The 22702-nt window shown below is 38.0% G+C and overlaps 1 protein-coding gene across 2 annotated transcripts; it reads left to right on the forward strand.

Annotated features, from left to right (window-relative positions):
* Nucleotides 1-2058: 2058 nt before the first annotated feature.
* CDKN3 (cyclin dependent kinase inhibitor 3) lies at nt 2059-16772 on the forward strand. Of its 2 annotated transcripts, XM_069464945.1 has the most exons (8): nt 2059-2123; nt 4310-4392; nt 5745-5800; nt 6309-6353; nt 9141-9363; nt 13214-13245; nt 14750-14853; nt 16543-16772. In XM_069464945.1, the coding sequence occupies exons 1-8, from the start codon at nt 2115-2117 to the stop codon at nt 16627-16629; spliced, it is 639 nt and encodes a 212-aa protein (XP_069321046.1). In that variant the 5' UTR covers nt 2059-2114; the 3' UTR covers nt 16630-16772. The 2 variants fall into 2 exon arrangements, with proteins under 2 accessions (XP_069321046.1, XP_069321047.1); XM_069464946.1 differs by lacking the exon at nt 5745-5800 and having other exon boundaries at nt 4310-4328.
* Nucleotides 16773-22702: the final 5930 nt, after the last annotated feature.

The raw sequence follows: 22702 nt of genomic DNA on the forward strand, positions 1-22702 counted from the left end.
TGTGCTTGGCCATCCCACACGCTCCACGGCCCACCCACTTTCTGCACTACTCGTCTCTCAGTGGCCTGGGACAAAGCAAGCACAGCAGATGCTTCCAGCACTCAATTTTCCTCCAACACACCTGACTTTAACTTTTGAGAAGGGAGAGGTCAAAGATGAGGTATGAAGCCCAAAACACCAATAGGCAACCTTTATCTATTTCACAATTTCACACAGGGTTAGCCTGGTTTACTTTCAAATATATGCAAATGTATTTTAAATTGTGCATAGCCACTGTGCTTAAAGAGTCTACAATCTTAGCCATACAACAAAAAGTAGAGGCACCTTAAATACTTGATGCTTTGACCAAAGGCAGGGTTCTGGGTCTAGATGTATATTCACCTAGATCCCCTTGTACGAAGTACCATGGCCACTAATATGAAATGCAAACTAACACACCAGAACAATAGCTATAAATATGTGGTGGGTGGTGACCAGCTTCTTAGCCCTCCTGAGGACTTCATCTGAGGAAGCAGACTTATATTAAAAGAGGATAGATATTTCCTAAGTGCTTCTTGAGTTTATAAAGAAAAATTTTTTTCTAATTTAGCCTTTGACTTTGGAGATAATCTACCAATATCATGGTCATCATATTAGACAGCACAGATCTAAAAGGATTTCCTGTCTGTAGAAAATCCCAAAGGGTATCTATGATAAATTTGTACACCAACTTAGCTGGGCCATGGTGCCCAGTTATTTGAACAAATATTCTGTATGTTTCCATGAAAGTGTTTTCAGATAAGATTTACATTTAAATTGGTGGACTTTGGATAAAGCAGATTGCCCTGCAATAATATGTGTGGACTTCGTCCAATCAGCTGATGGCCTGAACAGAACAAAAGGTTGACTCTTTCCTGAGCAAGGCGGAATTCAGCCAGCAGACAACCTCTGGACTACATCTGCAATTTGGGCTCTTCTGGTTCTACAACAGACTGTCTTTGGACTCAAAGTACAACTCTTTCCTGAGTTTCTAGCCCACTGACCTTCCCTGTGAGATTTTGGACTGGCCAAACTTCCACAATCACAGGAGCCAATTCCTTAACATAAATCTCTTTCTGTAGATACATATGCACATCCTATTCATTCTGTTTCTCTGGAGAACCCCGACTAATGCAGACTCTAAGTCAAACTTAAAGTCTTACCTTTTTTACTAGGGAATTCCTTCTAATAGCTCGTACCCAATAGCTTTCACAACACCAGTCAGGAAACAAACTTCTGCGTATGTTTCTCAGATCTGCAAGTGATATTACTCCAGGTGGCTTCCTTTCCCACAGCCAGCTAAATGGGAACTGGAGAATAAGGGAGAGAATCATCAAACACATTTTTAAAAGATTATAGCTAAGTGTGTAGAAACATTGGCACTGTAGACTCATGTGGCATCGTTTTATCTCCCTTTCACACGATATTATTTCATTCATATTTGGTGAACACGAAGATTGATTTACACCCTAACTTGTCAAAATCCTGGAATGGTAAAGAACATAAAATGTCAAGCATATAAAATATGTTGATACTGTGGATTTTTAGTCTTTTCCACAGTATTTGCATGACTAGATATAATTACAAAGTCTATGTGTTTGTTTTTCATATGACGTTCCAGTACAGTGCTTCCTCTACGCCCTTAAGAAATAAAAAACTTTAAGAAAGCAAACAAAAACTCTATTCTATTTACCACTCTGACACCCGAAAGCACTGCTTTCCAGCGTCCCAAAGGGCTTTGGCCCCGCACCGCTCCCGCCCCCTTCCCGCGCTCCCGCCCCCTCCACGCTCCCAACTGGCGGGAGGAGAGCGCCCTCCCAGCCAATCAACGGGAGGGCCCCAAGAGGCCCTCCTCCCGCGCGTCTTTCAAAGGCCTTCTAGGAACCAATGAGCGGTTAGAGACCGAGCCGGGGCACCCGGAGGCGGAGTAAGAAACAGGGAGAGGATCTGATTGGGTCCCAGAAGACGCCGCGACCCACCTCACGGAGGGATGTACCAATGAGCAGAGGGGAGGGGTGGGCGAGGCGTGGGGCAGCGGCCGAGACGCCGGTGCTGCGGAGGGAGGCGGCACTGGTCACGACGTGGGGCGGCCAGCGATGAAGCCGGTGAGTCGGGCGGGTGGGGGCTTGGAGGAGCGAAGCTGCAGGGACAGGAGGGGTCCCGGAGGCAAGATCTTGGGCCAGCGGGCAGCCCAGGCCTGGTCGCGCGGCAGGACCCGCGCAGTAACCGTCCTGCGACGGGTCGGAGCAGTGGAGCTTCCCCTCACGGGCGAAGAGACGGCTGCTACAGAGCGAGACCCCGCGGAACCAGGTGGCGGACGAGGGGAAGACGGACGTTCGCGGTGCGCCTGCTGGGGGATGCCGCCTGCAGGGTCTCATAAGCCTCTCAGCAGCCTGCCAAACACGGCCGAGCCCCGCTGTACCGAGAAAACTGAGGCATAGAGAGCTTAAGTTTCAGCGTTTTGGTCGGGATGATACCCCAACCCTGAAGGGTGTCCGGGGGCTGCCCTGCGCCCACTGGGGGAAACTATGAGTATGAATGCCACGCCCCGGCTTGTGGGCGACATCACGACTCTCACCATCCCCCAGGGCCACCTGGCACTGCGTCCCTTTCCCTGAGGCTCAGAGGCACTGGGCCTGGAGAAGTTGAGATGCCCAACTCTGTTAGGATTTATAAACCTGGCTGGCAGAGGCTGAGTGAATGGCCCACACAGATTTAAAGTCTTGAATCATCAAAGCTGCTTTAAAGAAAAAGAAAGAAAAAACAGGCGCAGGCAAGGAGCTGAAACCCCACCTCATTACCTACCACCAGGTTGACAACCTATTGAAGGTCCTTTGGGGTTCAGTTGATTATATTACTTCCCATAGATCCAAAGCAACTCAAATCCATAGCCTAAATTTGTTCTGTCATGTGATCTTCTAGTAACAAGACCATTGTAGAATATAGCTTCAGTGCTAGAAAGGGCATTAGGTGGTTACACTTGCTAATCCTCATGTTTCCATGTGGCTGGCCTCTCTCTCCACCTGTTCCCAAAAGGGCAAGAGTGAGTTATCTGATCCTGGAGTTTGAAAGGAACTGAACACAAGTAGCTCAACCTTTTCTTCCCTTCTCTCTTGAGATCTACCTGCCTGCCTGCAGAAGGTGCTTTCTGGTCTACTCTCTGTCACTCAGGAGACCTGGATTGTCCATTGCTGACTGTGACTGGGTGCCAAGTCTGTCTAATTCTGGGGTGTAGAATTGGCAAGCCCACTTGGCCACAGCTTTAAGCTACATCCATTTGACACTCAATAATAAAACTAAGATTTTGATCTTCATTTGCCTCACCAATGTCTTATCTCTCAGGTGGCTCCAACTAGGGAGTGGCAAAAGGGTGTGTTTTTTAATTGGTCTTTCAAAATTCCAGCAGAGAGTATAGTCTTCCAGGTAGAAATATTGCCTGTGTGATTGAGTTCCAACTTCTTAGATCAGCATACAAAGTCCATCTCAATCTCTCTAGTCCAGTCATTCAAAAAGTTGGGAGGAATGTTAGTTCACCTATATTCCCCCCACCAAACTACCAGGCTGTATTGGGGTGTTTGTTTTTTTTTTTTTTTTAGAAATGGGGCAAAGTTTAGATGAAGCTAAAACTTCTTCTCTAGCTTCATCTCCTCTGCTTTATCTCTACTTTGATAACACAGTTCCTGAATACACAAGCCCTTTCTTCTTTTGCCTTAATTGCTCTAACTTCTTCCCTATCTGCCTAAAAACCTCCTGCTCTTCAAAACCCAGCTAAAGCATCTCCTCTGTGAAGCCTTCCCCAGCTCCCTGAGTGGTCAGTCACTCTCTTCTCTTCCCCCCAGTGCATAGTTCCTGCTTCTGTTTTAGCACTTACACCTTAAATAGGCCGGCTGCTTATCTTATGGATCTTTTGCATCTCCGGAGCTTGGCAAGTGAAGGTGTCCAGGAAATGTTTGTGAATGAATAAATCTCCTCACTTTATAGTTGACAAAGCCTGAGATCCAGAATAAACTGAAGTGGTTTATTGGAGATTATATAATAAATGGCAGAGCCAAGACCAGAAGCCAGGTTTCTTGGCTCCCAATCTAACTCTCTTTCCACTATGCAGTGCTGTAATTATTAATAGGATGGTAAATGGCAATCGTTTATTATTGATATGACTGATCTCATATTCAGATTGATGACTGAATAAGTTGCAAATATGAGTTCAGTGAGTATTTAAGCAAGGATTAGCTATACAAAAGCTACATATAAATATTTTTTACAGTTATTTAACATAACATTTCTTTTGAAGCCTAGTTCAATACAACCAAGTGAGTTTGACTCATCAGATGAAGAGCCCATTGAAGATGAACAGACTCCAATTCAGATATCATGGTATGTTAGCATTTCTGATCAATGATGAGCTAAAATATTTGATATTACATAGTAATCTTAGTATTGTAGAATGTAGTCCACATATTGAAAATATTGAGTCTCTTGCTGATTATATAATTCTAAGCTTTAAGGGATCTTCTAACTCCACAATTCATTTACCATCAATGATACAGAATAAGGACTTTTTTTTTTTTTTTGGTCCTTCTTTATATATTGAGAAAACTTTAGTAGGAGCAAGTTAGTAAGGAGAAGATATAGGATTGAAATGAGTTCCCATTTAGTACCAAAATCTACTTATTCTTCTATGACAAAAAAATAGTATACCAAATATGAGATACTTCATCACTTATCAGTAAGTCAAATCCTAGGCAATATTTAAAAGTACTCGTCACAGTAATGCATCTATCAGCAGACTCTGTTTAAGATCAAAGCCACATAGATACAATAACGAAAAGAAGTTTCTATATAAAATCAACTTCCCAATTTTGACAAGTGACTTTATGGTCATGCCAGATTCTCTAAACCCAGCAATCAAATGCTTTCTCTCATTTCTGCAAATATAATAATCTTTCTCCTTAAGAAAGTACTGTCCCTACTGTCAGAAGAGAAAGAGTAACAAATGTGGTTGTCCCTAAAGTTTTTGTCCTGCCATCAAATAGCATTACCTTTCATTTCCCCGTCAAACCCTCTTTTAAACTCAAAAACTCATCTAATTTTCAAAGTCACATGGTATTTGTAGTGTGCCTTCTGTTTTTCCTTTAAATTCGTCTTTTGACTTGCAGACAAGATGAGCCTCTGTCCCTGAGTACAGCAAACTGGAAATATGGTTTCTTGAAATTATTTCATTTTAACCAAACTCCATTATCACAAAGAATGGGTAGCCTGTGGTTTTCATCATATGAAATTATATCTGTTAAGAAAGTCCTACCAAAAACATCTTGTAATGTAGAGTAAATGCTGGGAATGAAATTGTCAGATGGTCATTTTCCGGCTTATTTTCCTAAGGTTACTAATGCAAAACATCTCAGGTAACATGCTACAGAATAACTTAAGTACACTGTTTACTACCTCTTCACTGTCTAAGCATCATTATCTTAGAGGTAAATTTAAATTAACTTGGCATTTTAAAGACTTAAATAGTAACAAAGTAAGTAAGTCTGTTTTAAATTTTTCAGTCTTTTTAGGCCTTTTTGTGACCAACACATTGATATCTTAACTGTGAAATTTGTTTTATGACTACTATAAAACTTTAACACACCCTGATTCAGTGGCAAGCACCCATGTTAGTTAGATTGAATTTCCATTTATAATTTTTTTAAAAACTGAACTAGATCAATTTTTCTTCTTTTCAGGCTACCTCTGTCACGAGTGAATTGTTCTCAGTTTCTTGGTTTATGTGCTCTTCCAGGTAGGTAACACTACAATTGGCTTGCTATGAATGTATTTAGAGCAGTTTTCTTGTCAGTTAACACATCATTCTCTGCACTGGGCAATAAGAGAATTGCATAGACCATCAGCACTGGAGAACTCAATTTTGGAAGCCCTCATGGTGAGCTAGAGATAAAGGAACATAGATCTACCCTTCAACCCTTCCCAGATCTGCATTCACAGCTCTACAGTTCTGATTTACCTATCTTACTAAAACCTGGGGTACAAGTGAAGCTGAGGACTACTCACTAACAAGCAAGCCAGGTACATGTTACAAAAAGGACATAAATAGAGAATCCTTGATTAGGATGAATACCTGTAATTATATTCTTAAAAATATAAGAAATTGAAATTCACCTTCAGAATGGAATTGAAACATATAAATTATCAAGTGGAATGACTTTCTAAAGTAACTATATAAGTGTTTAAATATACTTGTTATATATGACCAAAACTGACTTTTTTACTTGCCTTATTACTACTTATAGGTTGTAAATTTAAAGATATTAGAAGAAATATCCAAAAAGATACAGGTAGGTATAATATGAGACAAACATACTAATAGGTTTTTAAAAAAATAATGCTGAAAATCTCTTTGTCAAAAGGACTATAGTCTTTTTTTTTTCAATATACCAATGAATGTTCAATATTTTGTAAAGTTTCCAACTATAGATTTATTCTAACATGTGAAGAGGTATTTGTGAAGGGCACGAAGGACTCATCATTTACCTAAACATGGCATTGCTTTTCACTGATTTTTGTAGTTCTATTAAACTGCATTTGAGGTTAGAGTAAGAAAAGTATGTAAATAGAAAACTGACATATTGCACTGCCCAGATCTTTGAGCATACCATTCCTTACAGCCTTGACTGTGGTAGTAGAAATTAAGCCTGAGCTGGGGCCCCCAAGGAAACAGTGAAATTTCCATCCTGGATAGAAAATGTAGAGAGCCAGCAGCTAAGGGGGAAAGACAGAGTGGGAACTAATCATGGCATGCCCAAGGATGTTCATAGCATTATAGCCTCAAGTCTAATAATCCTGATAATTAACCCCAATTTGGAATTTATATATTGCATGATACTAGCAAATGTGAATTTTCAAAATATTTTATTCTGGTTGGCCTGGAATATCTCAGGCCTCCTAGTCCTACCAATATCCTTATAATACACAAACTAAAAATGTCTATATTGCTTGATCTGACCAGTACAGATTTTTTACATCTTAAAATCTTTTCCTGGTTATTCTAGAATGTGAGTTTGCTAATGTCCCTTTTAGAATTTATTCCTCACCTACCAAAAATGACTTAAAGAGGCTAATAGATTAGTTGACCTTTGCAGATTTATAAAGATTTTCTGCTTTACACGCACCCACGATGGTAGGAAATTCCCATTTGGAGAATATTTAAATCATAAGCAAATTATATGCAATTTAAATCATTGGTTCAAGATCAATCTTGTACATTTTGGAATGCTATATTCATTTAGTATCTTCTATTAAAGGTTTTTCCAATTTTTCTCAAAAACTTTTTTTTCTGCAATGAAATATTAAATAGAATCCAATATATAAAACAGACCAAAATGTTTGATGGGGGAAGACCTAGAATCTCCCTGCTGCAGTTCCTGTGGTACCTCCTCAGTCCTTTCTAGGAAAGTTTGGAAACCATTGTATAATAAAAATTATCAAATGTATACAAGAGGCAAATAGAAAATTACCTACTCTCTTAAAAATGGTTAGGTATGTTAACTACAGGTTAAATTCTTTTACAAGTACAAAATGATAATAGTTTGATCTAGAGCAGTACTGTCTAATAGAAATAAAATGGAAGCCATATATGTAACCATTTTCTATCTGCCACAGGAAAAAAGGAAAAACAGGTGAAATTAATTTTAATAATGTATTTTATTTAACCTAAAATATCATAAATATTATCATTTCAGTAGGTTTTAAGTGTAAAACTAATTATTGAGATAGTTTGCTTAGTCTTTGAAATCAGGTATGTGTTTTACGCTTACAGTACATCCCAAATTTGGACTAGCTTCATGAGACTAGTACTTTGTTGTTGTTGTTGTTGTTTTTTTTTTGAGACAGAGTCTCACTCTGTTACCCGGGCTAGAGTGCCATGGCGTCAGCCTAGCTCACAGCAACCTCAAACTCCTGGGCTCAAGCGATCCTCCTGCCTCAGCCTCCCAAGTAGCTGGGACTACAGGCATGCACCACCATGCCCAGCTAATTTTTTCTATATATATATTTTTAGCTGTCCATATAATTTCTTTCTATTTTTGGGAGAGACAGGGTCTCATTCTTGCTCACGCTGGTCTCGAACTCCTGAGCTCAAACAATCCGCCCGTCTCAGCCTCCCAGAGTGCTAGGATTACAGGTGTGAGCCACTGCACCCGGCCAAGACTAGTACTTTGTACTTAATAGCTAAATGTCCTTGGATTTAGGGGCAGGGAGAGGGCAGGGATGGGGGGCTTAGATCAGCCAGAATTATTTATTTTGAACCAAATGCTCTATAGTGAATATTGTCATAAAGATGTTCTAGTATATCAAATGCTTATAGTAATATTTCTTGGTTCATATCATGGTGAAAATAGCTGAGTTACGTAAGTTTAATACAGTTAGTGCTTTATTTTCTAGAGATCTAGTCCATAAAATTAAATATGCAATGGTGTGGTATAGTGCAGATATAAGGGAGAATACAAGAGCTCTGGCACCAGGGCCATGCTGGAGACTTTTTATATTAATACAATACCTAGGGTAAAACAAACAGCAAAGTAATGAAGTAGCAAATGTGGTTGATTTTGTGAGAAAAAGAAAAAAAAAATGTGGTATTATTCCTCCTCAAGAGTTTATTTTTAAATATTTAGTGTACTTAAATTTAGTTTAAAGCAGTATTCATTGCAAAAAAATTTTTTGCGGCTAGGCGCTATGGCTCATGCCTGTAATCCTACCACTCTGGAAGGCCGAGGCAGGAGAATCGCTTGAGGTCAGGAGTTCGAGGCTGCAGTGAGCTATGATGACGCCACTACACTCTAGCCTGGATGATAGAGCAAGACTGTCACTTTTTTTTTTTTATTGCCAGAACAGCAATTGACTCATCTTGAAATTCATTCCTTAAAAATCACTTTGATTTATAAAGTCAGGTTTAATTCTAATCACCTTTCAATTCAGATGTTATCAATAGGCACATCAAATTTATAGATTATCATTTGTTACTAGTTTGGCTTAAGAAACTTAACTCCATATTCGCCCTCTTGACCGTATTTAAATCTGTAATGTTTTCTATGTGTGTGTCTGTGTGTATCTTGGTCTATTGGCAGAAGAACTAAAGAGCTATGGTATACAAGACATATTTGTTTTCTGCACCAGAGGGGAACTGTCAAAATATAGAGTCCCAAACCTTTTGGACTTCTACCAGCAGTATGGAATTACCACTCATCATCACCCAATCCCAGATGGAGGCACTCCTGACATAGCCAGCTGCTGTGAAATAATGGAGGAGCTTACAATCTGCCTTAAGAATAACCGAAAAACCTTAATACAGTACGTTCTGCTTTTCTCCATACACTAGATGAGAAGTGTCCAGTCAAAATGATTTCTCGAATTATTGCCACCCTATTCCTTATTACCTACCTCATAGTTTGTTGCAAGGATTAAAAGGAGATAATGCGTGAAAAGTACTAGCACAATGTCTGGTACAGAGTAGGCCCCCAGATATTTCCTGTTATTTTCAAGAGTAAAGATAATAAATGAGTAGATCTGGAAATTTTCAGAACCAGGTTACAGGCTTTTTTTTTCCTTTCTTTTTTTCTTAAAACTTTAGTTGCAATTTTGGGATCCTCCCCACCACCACCACCAAAAAAAAAGACAGGGCATCGTTCTTGTTCTACTGTAACACCACATTTATTGGTCAGCCTGTCAAATTGCTTACTTGCTTCAATAGCAAGAAAGTCAATTTTTCAAAATTAGCAGCAAAAAAGCCAGCCGTAAGCAATGAGCAATATTAAAAATATGACTTGAAAATGACATTTGATGATATGATTTCACTACCAGAATGAAAGAGGGACTCATTGTTTGTCAAGGACTGTAAAAATACAAGCTGCTGGTAGAAAAGTTTAAAACAAATAAAATGGGATAAGGAAAGGGGGAAAAGGAGGCAAGAAGAAAAAAGTAGCTTGGAGAAAGGAAGATGAGAGCAGCAATGGGCAGTAGATGGTAGCATGGCAAAGATTAGAAGTGGTGCTGTGGATGAGCAGTAGATGCTCAAAGGAGAGCCAGCCACAGTGAGAAAACTAGTCCTTCATTGTGCTTACTGTGCATTTTATATCCTAATGAGCTGCTTAATCCTCTCTGGAACAAGGTAAGGTATTAAATAGTTTGATACCGCAAAAGCCTTAAGGCCATTGCTTTGACCCAAATAGCAGTGTGGTCTCAGGGCACCTAGAGAAAGGGCAAGCCCAACTTGTCTCCTTAAACCTGTAACCCAGGGGCCTGATGCCAACAATGCCAGTTCTGAAGGCAAACCAACCAGCACAAGGGTCTTTGGGGACACACCTGTTTGTGGCCAAACTAAACTGATATACAGAGAACTATAGCTTGCAGAATATGCAATAAAGAACTAGAAGCCATCCTACATCCTATAGTTTCCAAACTTTCTCTAGTGAAAAGCATAATCTCTCATCAAGTACTGACTGTAAAACAAAATTTCTGAATAGATGTCTATACTAAATTTTCTGGTAAGTACAGGTAAAGTACTATTGGATGGATAAAGCTAAGGAAAAATATCTTCCAGGCTGGGCGCAGTGGCTCATGCCTGTAATCCTAGCACTCTGGGAGGCCGAGACGGGCAGATTGTTTGAGCTCAGGAGTTTGAGACCAGCCTGAGCAAGAGTGAGACCCCGTCTCTACTAAAAATAGAAAGAAATTATCTGGCCAACTAAAAATATATATAGAAAAAATTAGCCGGGCATGGTGGCGCATGCCTGTAGTCCCAGCTACTCGGGAGGCTGAGGCAGTAGGATCGCTTAAGCCCAGGAGTTTGAGGTTGCTGTGAGCTAGGCTGACACCATGGCACTCTAGCCCGGGCAACAGAGTGACACTCTGTCTCAAAAAAGAAAAAAAGAAAAATATCTTCCAATTTGAGGACCCATTTTTCAAACCAATTCTGAGATGTTTTTCCAGTAAATTTTTGAAAGCAGCCTCTACTGAAAATTTCCCAGAGATCAGACTAGCTCAGTATAGTGAAGTGAAGCTTACTTAACACATTCTACTCCAGCAGGTTCTGGCAAACCAAATGCTCTAATGTTTGCACAGAGTACAAACAGGATGGACAGGTAGATGGGTGTCTGTGCATATGTTCAGGCTCCCATAAAATAAAGCATCTGATGCCTGGAAGTTTTCATTGTCTAGAGCTTTCAAAGGTGTCCTACAATGACTAGCTTGTTGGATAAAGACAATTCTATCCATTCTGCCATCTTTGAGGGCCCACATTGCTAGATAGCTGTAAAGCTCATTCCTCAGAAACAGGAGCTGGTACGTTTTCTCACTGCCCTGCTGTCTACCAATGCTGTCTCGCTGGTTCTGCCTGGGCATTTTCAGCCCTTTATAAATCAGTGAACACTGCTTGCTCTGTGTATTATAGTTTCCTTGGGCTATTATAACCAAGCACCACAAAATGGGTAGCTTAAAACAATAGAAATGTATTCTCTCCCTAGTTCAGGAGGCTAAACGTCCAAAATGAGGGTGTCAGCAGGGCCACATTCCCTCTGAGGCTCTGAGTAGGGTCCTTCCTTGCCCCTTCCTAGCTTCTGGTGGTGGCCATCTATCCTTGGCATTCCTTGGCTTGTAGCTGCATCACTCCAACCTCTGCCTCTGTCATCACATGATTCTCTGCGTGTCTGTGTCTTCATATGGCGTTTTCCTTTTGTGAGGACACTACTCATACAGGATTAGGGCCTCCCCTAATTCATCTTAACTTGAATATATCTGCAAAGACCCTATTTCCAAATAAGGTTACATTGATAAGTACCAGGGATAAGGACTTCAGCACATCTTCTAGGGAGACATAATTTAACCTATAACACCTATCGTGTGCCAAACACTAAGACTGCAAAACAAGGTATAGTTCCCACCCTGAAGGAACCCGCAGCTAACACTAATGTGTAAGTGCATTAAGATTGGCACAAGGTGTGTACACAGAAGAGGTAGCACAGAAAAGTGGTCATTTCTATAGGAGCACAAAGGCATTTCAGGAAATGAACTTTGAGCTGGGTTTTAAAAGATGAGTAGGAACTCATCAAATACAGAGGAAAATGAAAGCAGCAAGAGATATAAAGCAGTATTAATCTTGCAGAAAGCCACTGAAGAGTTCTCTCTCTGCCTTCATCTGGTAGATCCAGATCTCTAAAACAGGACTACATCTGGGATACTTTGTAGAAAGCAAGTTCATGAGTAAATCTAGAGGTCAGTACCTATTTTGTTCTCTGTCTTACATCCTATAGCAAGATATGTATCTACAGCTTTATCTACAATACACTACAGTAACTGATGTTCATAAGTCATCTGCACTAAATTAGGTTCGGTATACCCTCTAAGTAAGTTAGGAAGCATGTAATGCGTATTTTAGGATCTTTGAAAATGCTTAAAATGAATGGTTTGCTGCTGCGAGTAAATCTTTTTTCTGAAAAATCCAATTGTGCAAAACTGCTAATTTCTTCACGGTGCTAGATAATAGCAGCTGACATTCATTTACTTATTACTCTGTGCCAAGCTGTTCCAAGCCCTTTACAAATGCTCAGTCATTTGTAAGTGAACCTCATTTAATCCTCACTATGATGTAGGTGCTATTGTTATCAGCATTTTATAGGTGAAAGGCTGAGCCCCAAAGAGATTAAATAATTTGCTTAGCTTTACATATCTAGTAAGTGACAGATCTAGGACCCAAAGTCAGGTGGTGGGACTCCAGAGCCCATGTTCTAGACCTCTATGATAGGCTACTTCGTTTTAGATAAATGAAAGGTTATTATATGAATAGCATTTGCCCTGTAATCACTCAGATTTTGTTTAGACAGAGGAAAATAATCAAAGTGGCATCTGGTAAAAAGTCTGATTTCTATCTATTTAGTAACATGCTCCATTCCGTACATGTGGATCTTGGGGTCTACAGAGGTCAATGAAAAGACCCTGCCTACCTTGACTCTTAGAAGTGACCCTCCCAACAAAGAAATAAACACACTTTGCTCTTAACTAATTGAAAAATATTTATTAATCTTTGTATGTGAGGCACTGTGCTAGGCATTAGAGTTATAAATAAAATGCAGAAAGAACAACTCTTTAGCTTTCACTAGGGACGAAGTGAAAATGGACAAATTTCAAAACTGTATTTCCCTTTCAGCTGTTATGGAGGACTTGGCAGATCTTGTCTTGGTAAGAAATATATTTTCATTATTAATTTAACCTCAAAGTAGGCAAACTCCTGTTTCTGGGTCATATGCTCACTTTGCATTAAAATGAAACAAAACACAATATAAGTTTGCTAAGATTCAAAGGATTATTTAAGGCCCTAAACTTGGTATTCCCTAAAAAGCTTGTGTGGGAGTGGGAGGGATTTTCAGCATTGCTTTGGAGGATTCTGTAAAACATCACTTACAAGTCTTAGCTCCTGCATCTTTTTTTTTTTTTTTAATGTTTTCTAATGTTCTCCCTAGGTAGGTGTTATGATACTGATAGTAAAACTTCTAAGTATTAATAATATCCATGGGTAACATAAGTATGAAAACCAAAGTTAATTACTATATGTTAATTTTAAAATGTGCTGGGAAAAACAAAAACAGTTCATGAAATGCCACACTGGAGTAATGGTTACTCCTTTTAGTGTTGGACAGTATCAAAATTAAAAACTTTGTTTTCCAGAGGACACTATCAAAATGAAAAGACAACCCATTGAATGGGAAAAAATATTTGCAAGCCATATATTTGATGAGAGAGTTGTATCCAGAATATATAAAGAACTCTTACAACTCAGGAATAAAAAGACAAACAACCCAATTTAAAAATGGGCAAAGGGCCTAAATAAACCTTTCTCCAAAAAAAATATACAAATGCCCAACATCATTGGTCATCAGGAAATGCAAATCCAAACCACAATAGATACCACTTGACACCCATTAGCATGGCTATTATAAAAAAAAATGAAAAATAAGTATTGGCAAGGACGTGGAGAAACTGGAACCCACATACACTGCTTGTGGGGATGTAAAGTGGTGCAGCTGCTTTGGAAAACAGTTTGGCAGTAGTTCCTCAGTTAAACATAGTTACCATATGACCCAGCAATTCCACTCCTAGGTATATATCCCCCCAAAAATGAAAACATATTCACACAAAAACTTGTACACAAATGTTTATAACAGCATTAATCGTAATAGCCAAAAATGGAAACAGCCTAAATATCCATCAACTGACGAATGGATAAACACAATGTGGTATAGCCATACAATGGAATATTAATCATAAAAAGGAATGAAGTGTGGAAACATGCTATAATACATATGAACCCTGAACACATTATCCTAAGTGAAAGAAGTCAGTCACAAAAGACCACATATTGTATGATTCCATCTACATGAAATGTCCAGAATAGGCAGATCTATAGAGGCAGGAAGATTAGTGGTTACTAGGGCAGGGGTTGGAGTAACAGTGGGATAATAGCAAAAGGGTACAGTGTTTATTTTTAAGGTGATGAAAATGTTCTAAAATTGGTGATGGTTGCACAAATCTTTGAGTATACTAAAGATCACTGCACTGTACACATTAAACGGACGAATTGTATGGCATGTGAATTATATTCTGTTATCAACAGAAGTCTAATTAAATATAAAATGTTCTACTCTCTTATTTAGTAATATATTATTTTTCTGTCACGTTCCATTAGTAGCTGCTTGTCTCCTTCTATACCTGTCTGACACGGTATCCCCACAGCAAGCCATAGACAGCCTGCGAGATGTAAGAGGGTCTGGGGCGATACAGACTATCAAGGTAAGGAGGTTGTGCTTGCTGGTGTGGTTAGGGGCAGACCGTTACATTACGACCACAGCGAGTGTAATACACAACCAAAAGGGCAGGAAAATGAAATCCCAAAGCACTGTATTCAAATGTCACTTATGCTTTTAATTTTTTAAATTTATGTTTAAATGTAACACAGATATCTGCAAAAGCACACAAGTATTTCAAACAAAATAATGAAAAAATTTGAACTTTCCGGTTTACTCTTCAAAGATCTACCACTGCTCAGTTTTGGCCCCATTCAGTTTGGGGAATGGATCCTCTCACTGGAAACAATGAGATGGTTACAATAAACTTGGTAGTTTCTTAGGTAAATTCTTAACCAAAAAGATCTAAGGAAGATCCTATTGTATCACCAAAACATTTACAAAACATGTAAAGTGATGCTAATTATCTTTTGCTGTGGATAACTAAAGCGACATCTTCCCCATTTACATTCCCAAACACTTCAAAATCACTGCAGTAGCAATGCCAAGGATATTATTATATACTAATCGTCTTACTGAAAAGATTCAGCAGATTTTGCTTTATTTGTGGATCTATGAAGCTAATTTACCTTCCTCTCCCACACACCCTGTCTCAGCATTAGTACCCATTCATCAGGAGTGGATACTAAAGAATCCTGGCCATTAGGCAGCTCCTTGGGCTTGAGTCCATCTTCCCAGGGTTAAAGGTCTAATCCAGTGTCATGTATGGCAAATTATTATAATTACTGATAAATTCACCAAGCAACCTGATTCTGAGGGCTTAAATAAGGTCAATCACAAGATAATCCATACAGGATCCACTAGCCTGTACAGATACTGAAAACAAAGAACTCCCATTATTTTAAAATCAAATGCTGCTGCAAATCCAAAAAGTTTGAGTCTCTCTTCTCTTTGAAACAAAATGCATAGTCAAATACATGTACGAATATGTGTATGTTTTATATCTTTAATACTGGTGAGAACTAAGCCTGCATTAGTATGGACTGTCAATTTAATCACCTCAGCATTCTGTAGCAAACAGGCTTTATCTCTATGCTAGTGTAAGTTAGTGTAGTTTCAACTTCTCAATACAGATATGAAATGAGATGATTAGCACAGTAACAATATCCTCTGTAAAGCTATTAAAACTCCAAATAAATTATTTAAGGCTTTTGTTTTGCTTATCTATTAAGATTAGTGGGATTTTCAAAAAATACTGTCTATGAAAATTGTTCCAAATGGATTATGTCATCACAAAAAGCAGATGACTTGGGCTTCTATAAATTAAGAAATGGATTTTCTTGAATATACCACTGTTAATTGCTATAGGAAGTGCCCTCTCCTCCTTACTCACTACCCAGGTAAAAAAAAAAATAGCAAAAATAATCCCATTATGAAGTGTTTTCAATGTTATCTGGTCCTACAAGTAAAGAGATAAAGGATTTTGTAGCCTTATAAAATATTCATTTGTATTTCATGCTACCTTCTGCTTTTTAGAGATTTTTAAAGTAATAGCTTTTCACACCATATACAGCTTGAAAGATAAAACTTACCCATGCATGGCACAAATGCTTCTTTACCCAAAAAGATATAAAATTGTTCTTAGCAAATATTTTTTTGATTCCTACTAGTGTTGGTGTCTACTCTGGGTAACAGTTTTCTACAACGTATTTCAACATATCTTTACTTTTTTCAGCAATACAATTACCTTCATGAGTTTCGGGACAAACTAGCTGCACATCTGTTATCAAGAGATTCACTATCAAGATCTGTATCAAGATAAAGAAGTTTAAACAGCATATATATGACCATGTCTGAAATTTAAGAGTTCTGTAGCATAATTTGTATTGTAATGAAATTACTAGTGTTATCAACTTGAATGTAAATGTATATGTGCAGATATTCCTAAAGCTTTTATTGACAAAATTCACTGTGTCTCTTTCATCTCTTAGAGGGAAAATTAGTGTACAATTTTCCTTTTAGAAATGCACTGGCTGCTTTGGTATATTTTACCTGGAGGTAATGCTAAAAAAAAAAGCATATGGAAAATATTTGCATTATTTTTATTATTTACTACACTTTTACTTCATTTTACTATTTTTAACTTTCACCCACTATTCCTTCTGGAATTTCTTCTTTTTTTTTTTCTTTTTGAGACAGAGTCTCGTTCTGTGGCCCCAGCTAGAGTGCAGTGGCATCATCATAGCTCACTGCAACCTCAAACTCCTGGGCTGAAGCAATCCTCCTGCCTCAGCCTCCCGAGTAGCTGGGACTACAGTGTGCACCACCACCCCCAGCTAATTTTTCTTTTTTTTTTTTTGTAGAGATGGGGTCTCACTCTTGCTCAGGCTGGTCTCCAATGCCTGACCTCAAGCGATCCTCCTGCCTCAGTCTCTCAGAGTGCCAGGATTACAGGCCTGAGCCACTGTACCAGCCCTCTTCCATTGTTTTTCACTTCACAGACCTACAGAATCCTAAATGATCCCAAGCCTTCTGGTCAGTTCCCTCCCAATACTGGATCAGCACCACATGTCTTTATTCAGCATATGCTGGAACATTTTCAGAGATGAGGAAATCATTTGTTCAGACAGCTGCTCCATTTTTTTCCACCTTAGGAACTACAAAGAATGCATTTAATCCCTCTTTCACATTTATAAAGTATTTAGCTACAGATTAACAATCTCTAATTTTCATACTCCTTCACCTCACCCTATACTATTGAACCTATCTTTTTGTCTTTAAATTCAACTTTCAGCTACCCAAAGCAGCTATTTGGGCTGGAGACAAGGATCACACAATGAGTGAAAGCCATCTGTTTTAACAGACATCAGTGGTTTCAGTACAGCACACAGTAATCACGTGGCTCTCTTGGCTAGTGGTAGTCACAAATTTGAACCAATGGTCATTTGGCTATTACCACCAGGTTGCAGACTCACAGGCACTTCCACAAAAGACAAAGTTTCACCACATCAAAATTTAGTTTTTAAATAATCATACAATGACCAAAAGTCTTATTTTTGTCTCATACTCTTCTTGCTGACAATGAACTACTTTCATTAGGGAATGCTCCAAAATGATTACTAGTGCTGTTTGGGAACTTCAGACCAGAGCACAGGTATGTACTGTAATATAAAAATCAGTATTTTAATAGTCATCCCTTGGAATCCTCACAGGATTAGTTCCAGGCCCCAGCCCCCAGTGGATACCAAAATCCATGGATGTTCAGGTCCCTGATATAAAATGGCATATTTACATATAACCTATGCATATCCCACATAATTTAAATAATCTCTAGATCACTCACATTACCTAATGCAATGTAAAGGCTTTGTAAATAGTTGTTACACTGTATTGTTTTCATTTGTATTTTGGGTTTTCTTCTAAATATTTTCAATCCAAGTTCCGTTGAATCTATGGATGCAGAACCTATGGATAAGGAAAGCTGACTACTTTTATATATACACTGCTTCTAGAACTTGAGATTCTATGAAGATACTGAGGAAAACAGGAGCATCACATATCCCACCAGCATCTAAATGTTTAACCTAGGAATTTCTTTTCTCATATAATAAATGCCAAACGTTATAGCAAGAAAGTTATTTTTTTAAAGCGCACACTGCCATAACTGATTGGCCTTCTCCATGATTTTGGCATTACAACCATATACAATTTAAAATCACAATTTATATTAAACTTTAGACAGTCATTGAAATTGACATTAGCAAATCTTACACAGATGGTCCCCAACTTATAACGATTCAACTTAGATTTTTTTTACTTTATGACGGTGTGAACGTGATGGGCATTCAGTAGAAACTATAGTTTGAGTACCCATATAAACATTTCTTCCTACTTTCAGTATAGTATTCAATAAATTTCACGAGATATCCAACACTTTATTATAAAATAGGCTTTGTATTAGATGATTTTGCCCAACTGTAGCCTAAATGTAAGTGTTTTTAGCATATTTAAGTTAGGCTGATAGACTAAGCTATATTTGGTAGGTTAAGTGTACTAAAATGCATTTTCAACTTATGATGGGTTTATAACCCAACACAATCCAAAGAATATCTGTATTAACTTTCACCCAATATATAGCTTATTCATGAATACTTAGGACAGTGGAGAAAAAATATTGGCATAGATTAATCAAATCCTTTAACAGTCAATTGCATTTTCAAAGTGCATGCATATCTCAATTTCTGTAAGTGCCAATTAAGCCTTCTACACTTAAAATGCTTGACTAAACTACTTTAATACTAAGTAGAAGAGAAAATATCAATTACTCCATAACAGAGAAATGTGAGATGTAACTACTGAAATATTAATGTAATTATCAAGTTAAATAACATAATTCCAAAATTCCAGGAAAAGTATTTTCTCTGCCTAACCTGTGTGATATCCCCCAACACAATGAGGGGGAGGGAGCAGAGAGACAATCTAGAGTCCTGATCGGAGACAAGCCAGGGTTAGCAACATTTGAAACTGACATACAGACTTAACCATTATCCATAAACTACACAAGGAAACATTTGAGACAGTTTTTATCAAATATACAAAAGCAAAATAAGCAAGCTCTAAGAAGTAAGGTAGGGCTACCTAAGGGCATTTTCTTTGCACAGTGGTACAGCACCATTAAGGTTAACTTAGATTTTAATAAACCATGAGCATAGAATAGCTAACTATATTTTATGTTTCTCTTCGTAGTTTTAGGTTCTGCCTAGACATAATCTATTTAAGAAAGTTTTCTTCTCCAGAGTACATGAACATGGCAACCAAAGGATTTAAATGTTTAGAAAAAGCATTGTACAATGAAATCAACATTATAAGAGATGTGTTTCACTCTTGCATGTCAAGATGTCCTCTACATCTTCTACAATGTGTGTTAATAAAATTAATGCAGGACAAAACCTTCACTCCAACCTCACAGATCAAATCACCATATAAGGTTAATACTATTTCCCAACACCAGCAGAACAAGCAGCAGTTATTTACTTCTTTTAGACATTTAGCTTTAGAACTCTAAATTTTAGAGTAAAACTGCTATAAGCAAGCTAGTGAATATATCCAGAAATAGAACCACATTTTTTCTCTTGGCATTACTCTGGAGTATTAGTTCAGAACCATCTTATAAACTATACTGTTAGTACCAAAGACTTATAAGCTGCTGGTCTGACGGCAGATCAATGATTGGTTTGAGCAAAAGAACTTAGAATTATTTAAGACTAATATGATTAATATTTCCAAAAAGGCTGAACATGAGTATTTTTATGAACAATGCTAGATGAAGTATTGATATTTTCCTGAGTGTTGTTTTAGAATATTTTTGCCATCAAAATGCCTGATTTATGATTATACTAGGAAACTGGTTGAGAGATACACATTTGTGAATGTTAAATGAAAAAAATAAGTAAACTCTGTACTTTTTAATATAGATCATTATTTGAATAGGTTTGATATATCATACTGCTATGACACAGACACACCTAAAATGAAAGCTCACCCCTGCAGGGTACGAGAGATACAGAGAAGTCATTATTTGGACCATGGCAATAATATTCCATGAACGCTATTTATAAACATATAATTGGAAGAAAAAAGAAATGTCATACAAAGGAAATTATTTTGCCAGACTCAAAGCACATAGAGTTCTATTTCCTTTCTATGCAAATATTTGACATACCTTCAAAATATGTTGATTTGAGGAGCTGAGAAGAGCTCTATGAGAGCTATTAGCATGAGTGGTTGTCAAGCTGAAAACACTGAATAGGCTTTAAAAGAGGTACATGCTACAAACTACCACATACTTAGTTGCCCTGTGAAAGACCATTATCCCCATATTTGAACTTGACTGGTAGGTCTGACAGTTCATAGCAGAATTGGTAAGGGTTCAAAACTGACTAATACTTAATAACATATACATCTCAAAAGTGGATTTGTCTGGTCATTTCCTATCACTTCCCCTTCCCATGAAAAATAATTCAAACTTCAAACAAATTAGCAGTTTGAATTATAGCCTGGGACCAAACTCCCCTCTACCTTGGAATGGGGAGTGGGGAATACCAGTTAAGCATTGTGAAAACCATCAAATGTCATTAAGAACACATAGATATGGGTATTCAAATAGTTTCTACGCCTATACCTCTTTAGCAGTAAAGGGGCATACTGCCATGATATTACGACTCAGTAGAATAACTGCTAAACAGGCTACATTTATTATTAAATATAAGATTTTTAATTCAGGAGAATCTGTAGTATCCATAGCAACAAAGATGTTGGTATAGATATAACCACGGTGACATTAGATGCAATAAAATAGGCACAAATGGGGAAAACGGTTTCTGAGAGCTAGAAAGCTCTTAAAGATAAACTGAAGCACCCAGTATCGAAAGTAACTGTAACAAGGAAAAAGAAAACGAGTACCTAAATAAACAGCCGACACTGCACATGAAGCACTTAACATAAACTGGAAAGGATTATAAACCCAGGCTAACTGAACCTCAGTTGAACTTGCAGGAATAATAGAAGGCTAGGGCTACCCCAAACAGATTAATGTGGGAAACAAATTAAATTCAAAGCAAGGAAAAGAGCAAGTGGGATACTGTCAAATGTAAGTATTTTGTTTCTGCTTTCTCTGGGTGATTTAATTTCATAAAACACAAACAGTAAACATGGGTAGGTACTATGAGAACATCCAAGTACTCAATCTTCTTATCACTTACGTGCCCAGGAACTAACAACCTACCACAGAGATGGGTGAACCTCATTGTCAATCATCTTTGAGCATCAGCTGAGGATAACATATCTAATTTTGGAAGCATGAAAAAGTAGCTTCCACAAATTCCAACCAGTAAACTTTTTGCATTAATCCTGGAGAATATTCTGGAATAGATTATTAAAAGGATGTTTGTTAAAATTTATAAAGGAAAGTACCGTTTGCTAAAAGAGCAAGTGTTCATGAAAATACTGTGACAGGAATATTGAAGTAACAGCCCCAAGAAACCTACGTGGACTGTAGAAGACTTGGCCAGGTCTCTCATGATCAAAAGTACTTGTGAACAAGAGGGAAAAATGAGTGGGTGCTGACATAATTAGGTGGATTAGAAACTGACTGATTGCTCACACTCAAGGCATGAATCTTCAGTGCCTAGCAAGTGCTCAAAAATTTACTGTAAGAATTGATAAAATGTCAGATCCCTCTAGGTGTTCTCCAGACTATAAAACACAAGGTCTTTAAAGCTTTCCTGGTTATGAAACTGTTTGACTCTCCTCACTCTTCTGGTTCTACACCCTCTTCTTCAACATACTCACCCCCATTACCCAATCCCAAAACAGTAACAGCTACTCTCTCCCAAAGGTGGGGGAGCACTGGAATAAAGCACTTTTTCACTAGTAGAGAACAAAACAGCATCTAATTCAAAAAGCTCTTAGATTAAGACTTCCACAAACACCCTTGATCGTTATGTGAAATTTCTATATATTGGTTTTTCTTTCTTTGATCCTTGTTCAAGAAACTTCTGAACTACTTACAGTATTTTCAATTGCATTCACTTCCTCAACCCAAATAAAGCACAAGAATGCTTACAAAAACATGAATATAGTTGGGGACCAAACTCCCCTCTACCCTGGAACGGGGAGTGGGGAATACCAGTTAGGCATTGTGAAAACCAACAAATGTCATTGATAACATTTAGATAGGGGTATTCAAATAGTTTCTACTCCTATACCTCTTTAGCCATAATTTACCTGCCTTACAAGCAGCAAAAACTCAGAAAAATTTACAAGCCCCTTTACCTTAAAATTGCTGTTTGAAAAATAAATAAACATTTTGAGTGCCACAATTTTTTCTAATTGGT

The sequence above is a fragment of the Eulemur rufifrons genome, chromosome 2 (assembly GCF_041146395.1).
Source record: "Eulemur rufifrons isolate Redbay chromosome 2, OSU_ERuf_1, whole genome shotgun sequence".
Classification (NCBI taxonomy): Eukaryota; Metazoa; Chordata; class Mammalia; order Primates; family Lemuridae; genus Eulemur; species Eulemur rufifrons.

What these genes read in the sequence shown, in the direction of transcription:
- CDKN3 (XM_069464945.1), top strand. An exon ending in AAATATCCAAAAAGATACAG is followed by an intron (nt 6,354 to 9,140) that starts GTAGGTATAATA and finishes GTCTATTGGCAG; the next exon opens with AAGAACTAAAGAGCTATGGT. An exon ending in AACCGAAAAACCTTAATACA is followed by an intron (nt 9,364 to 13,213) that starts GTACGTTCTGCT and finishes TTTCCCTTTCAG; the next exon opens with CTGTTATGGAGGACTTGGCA.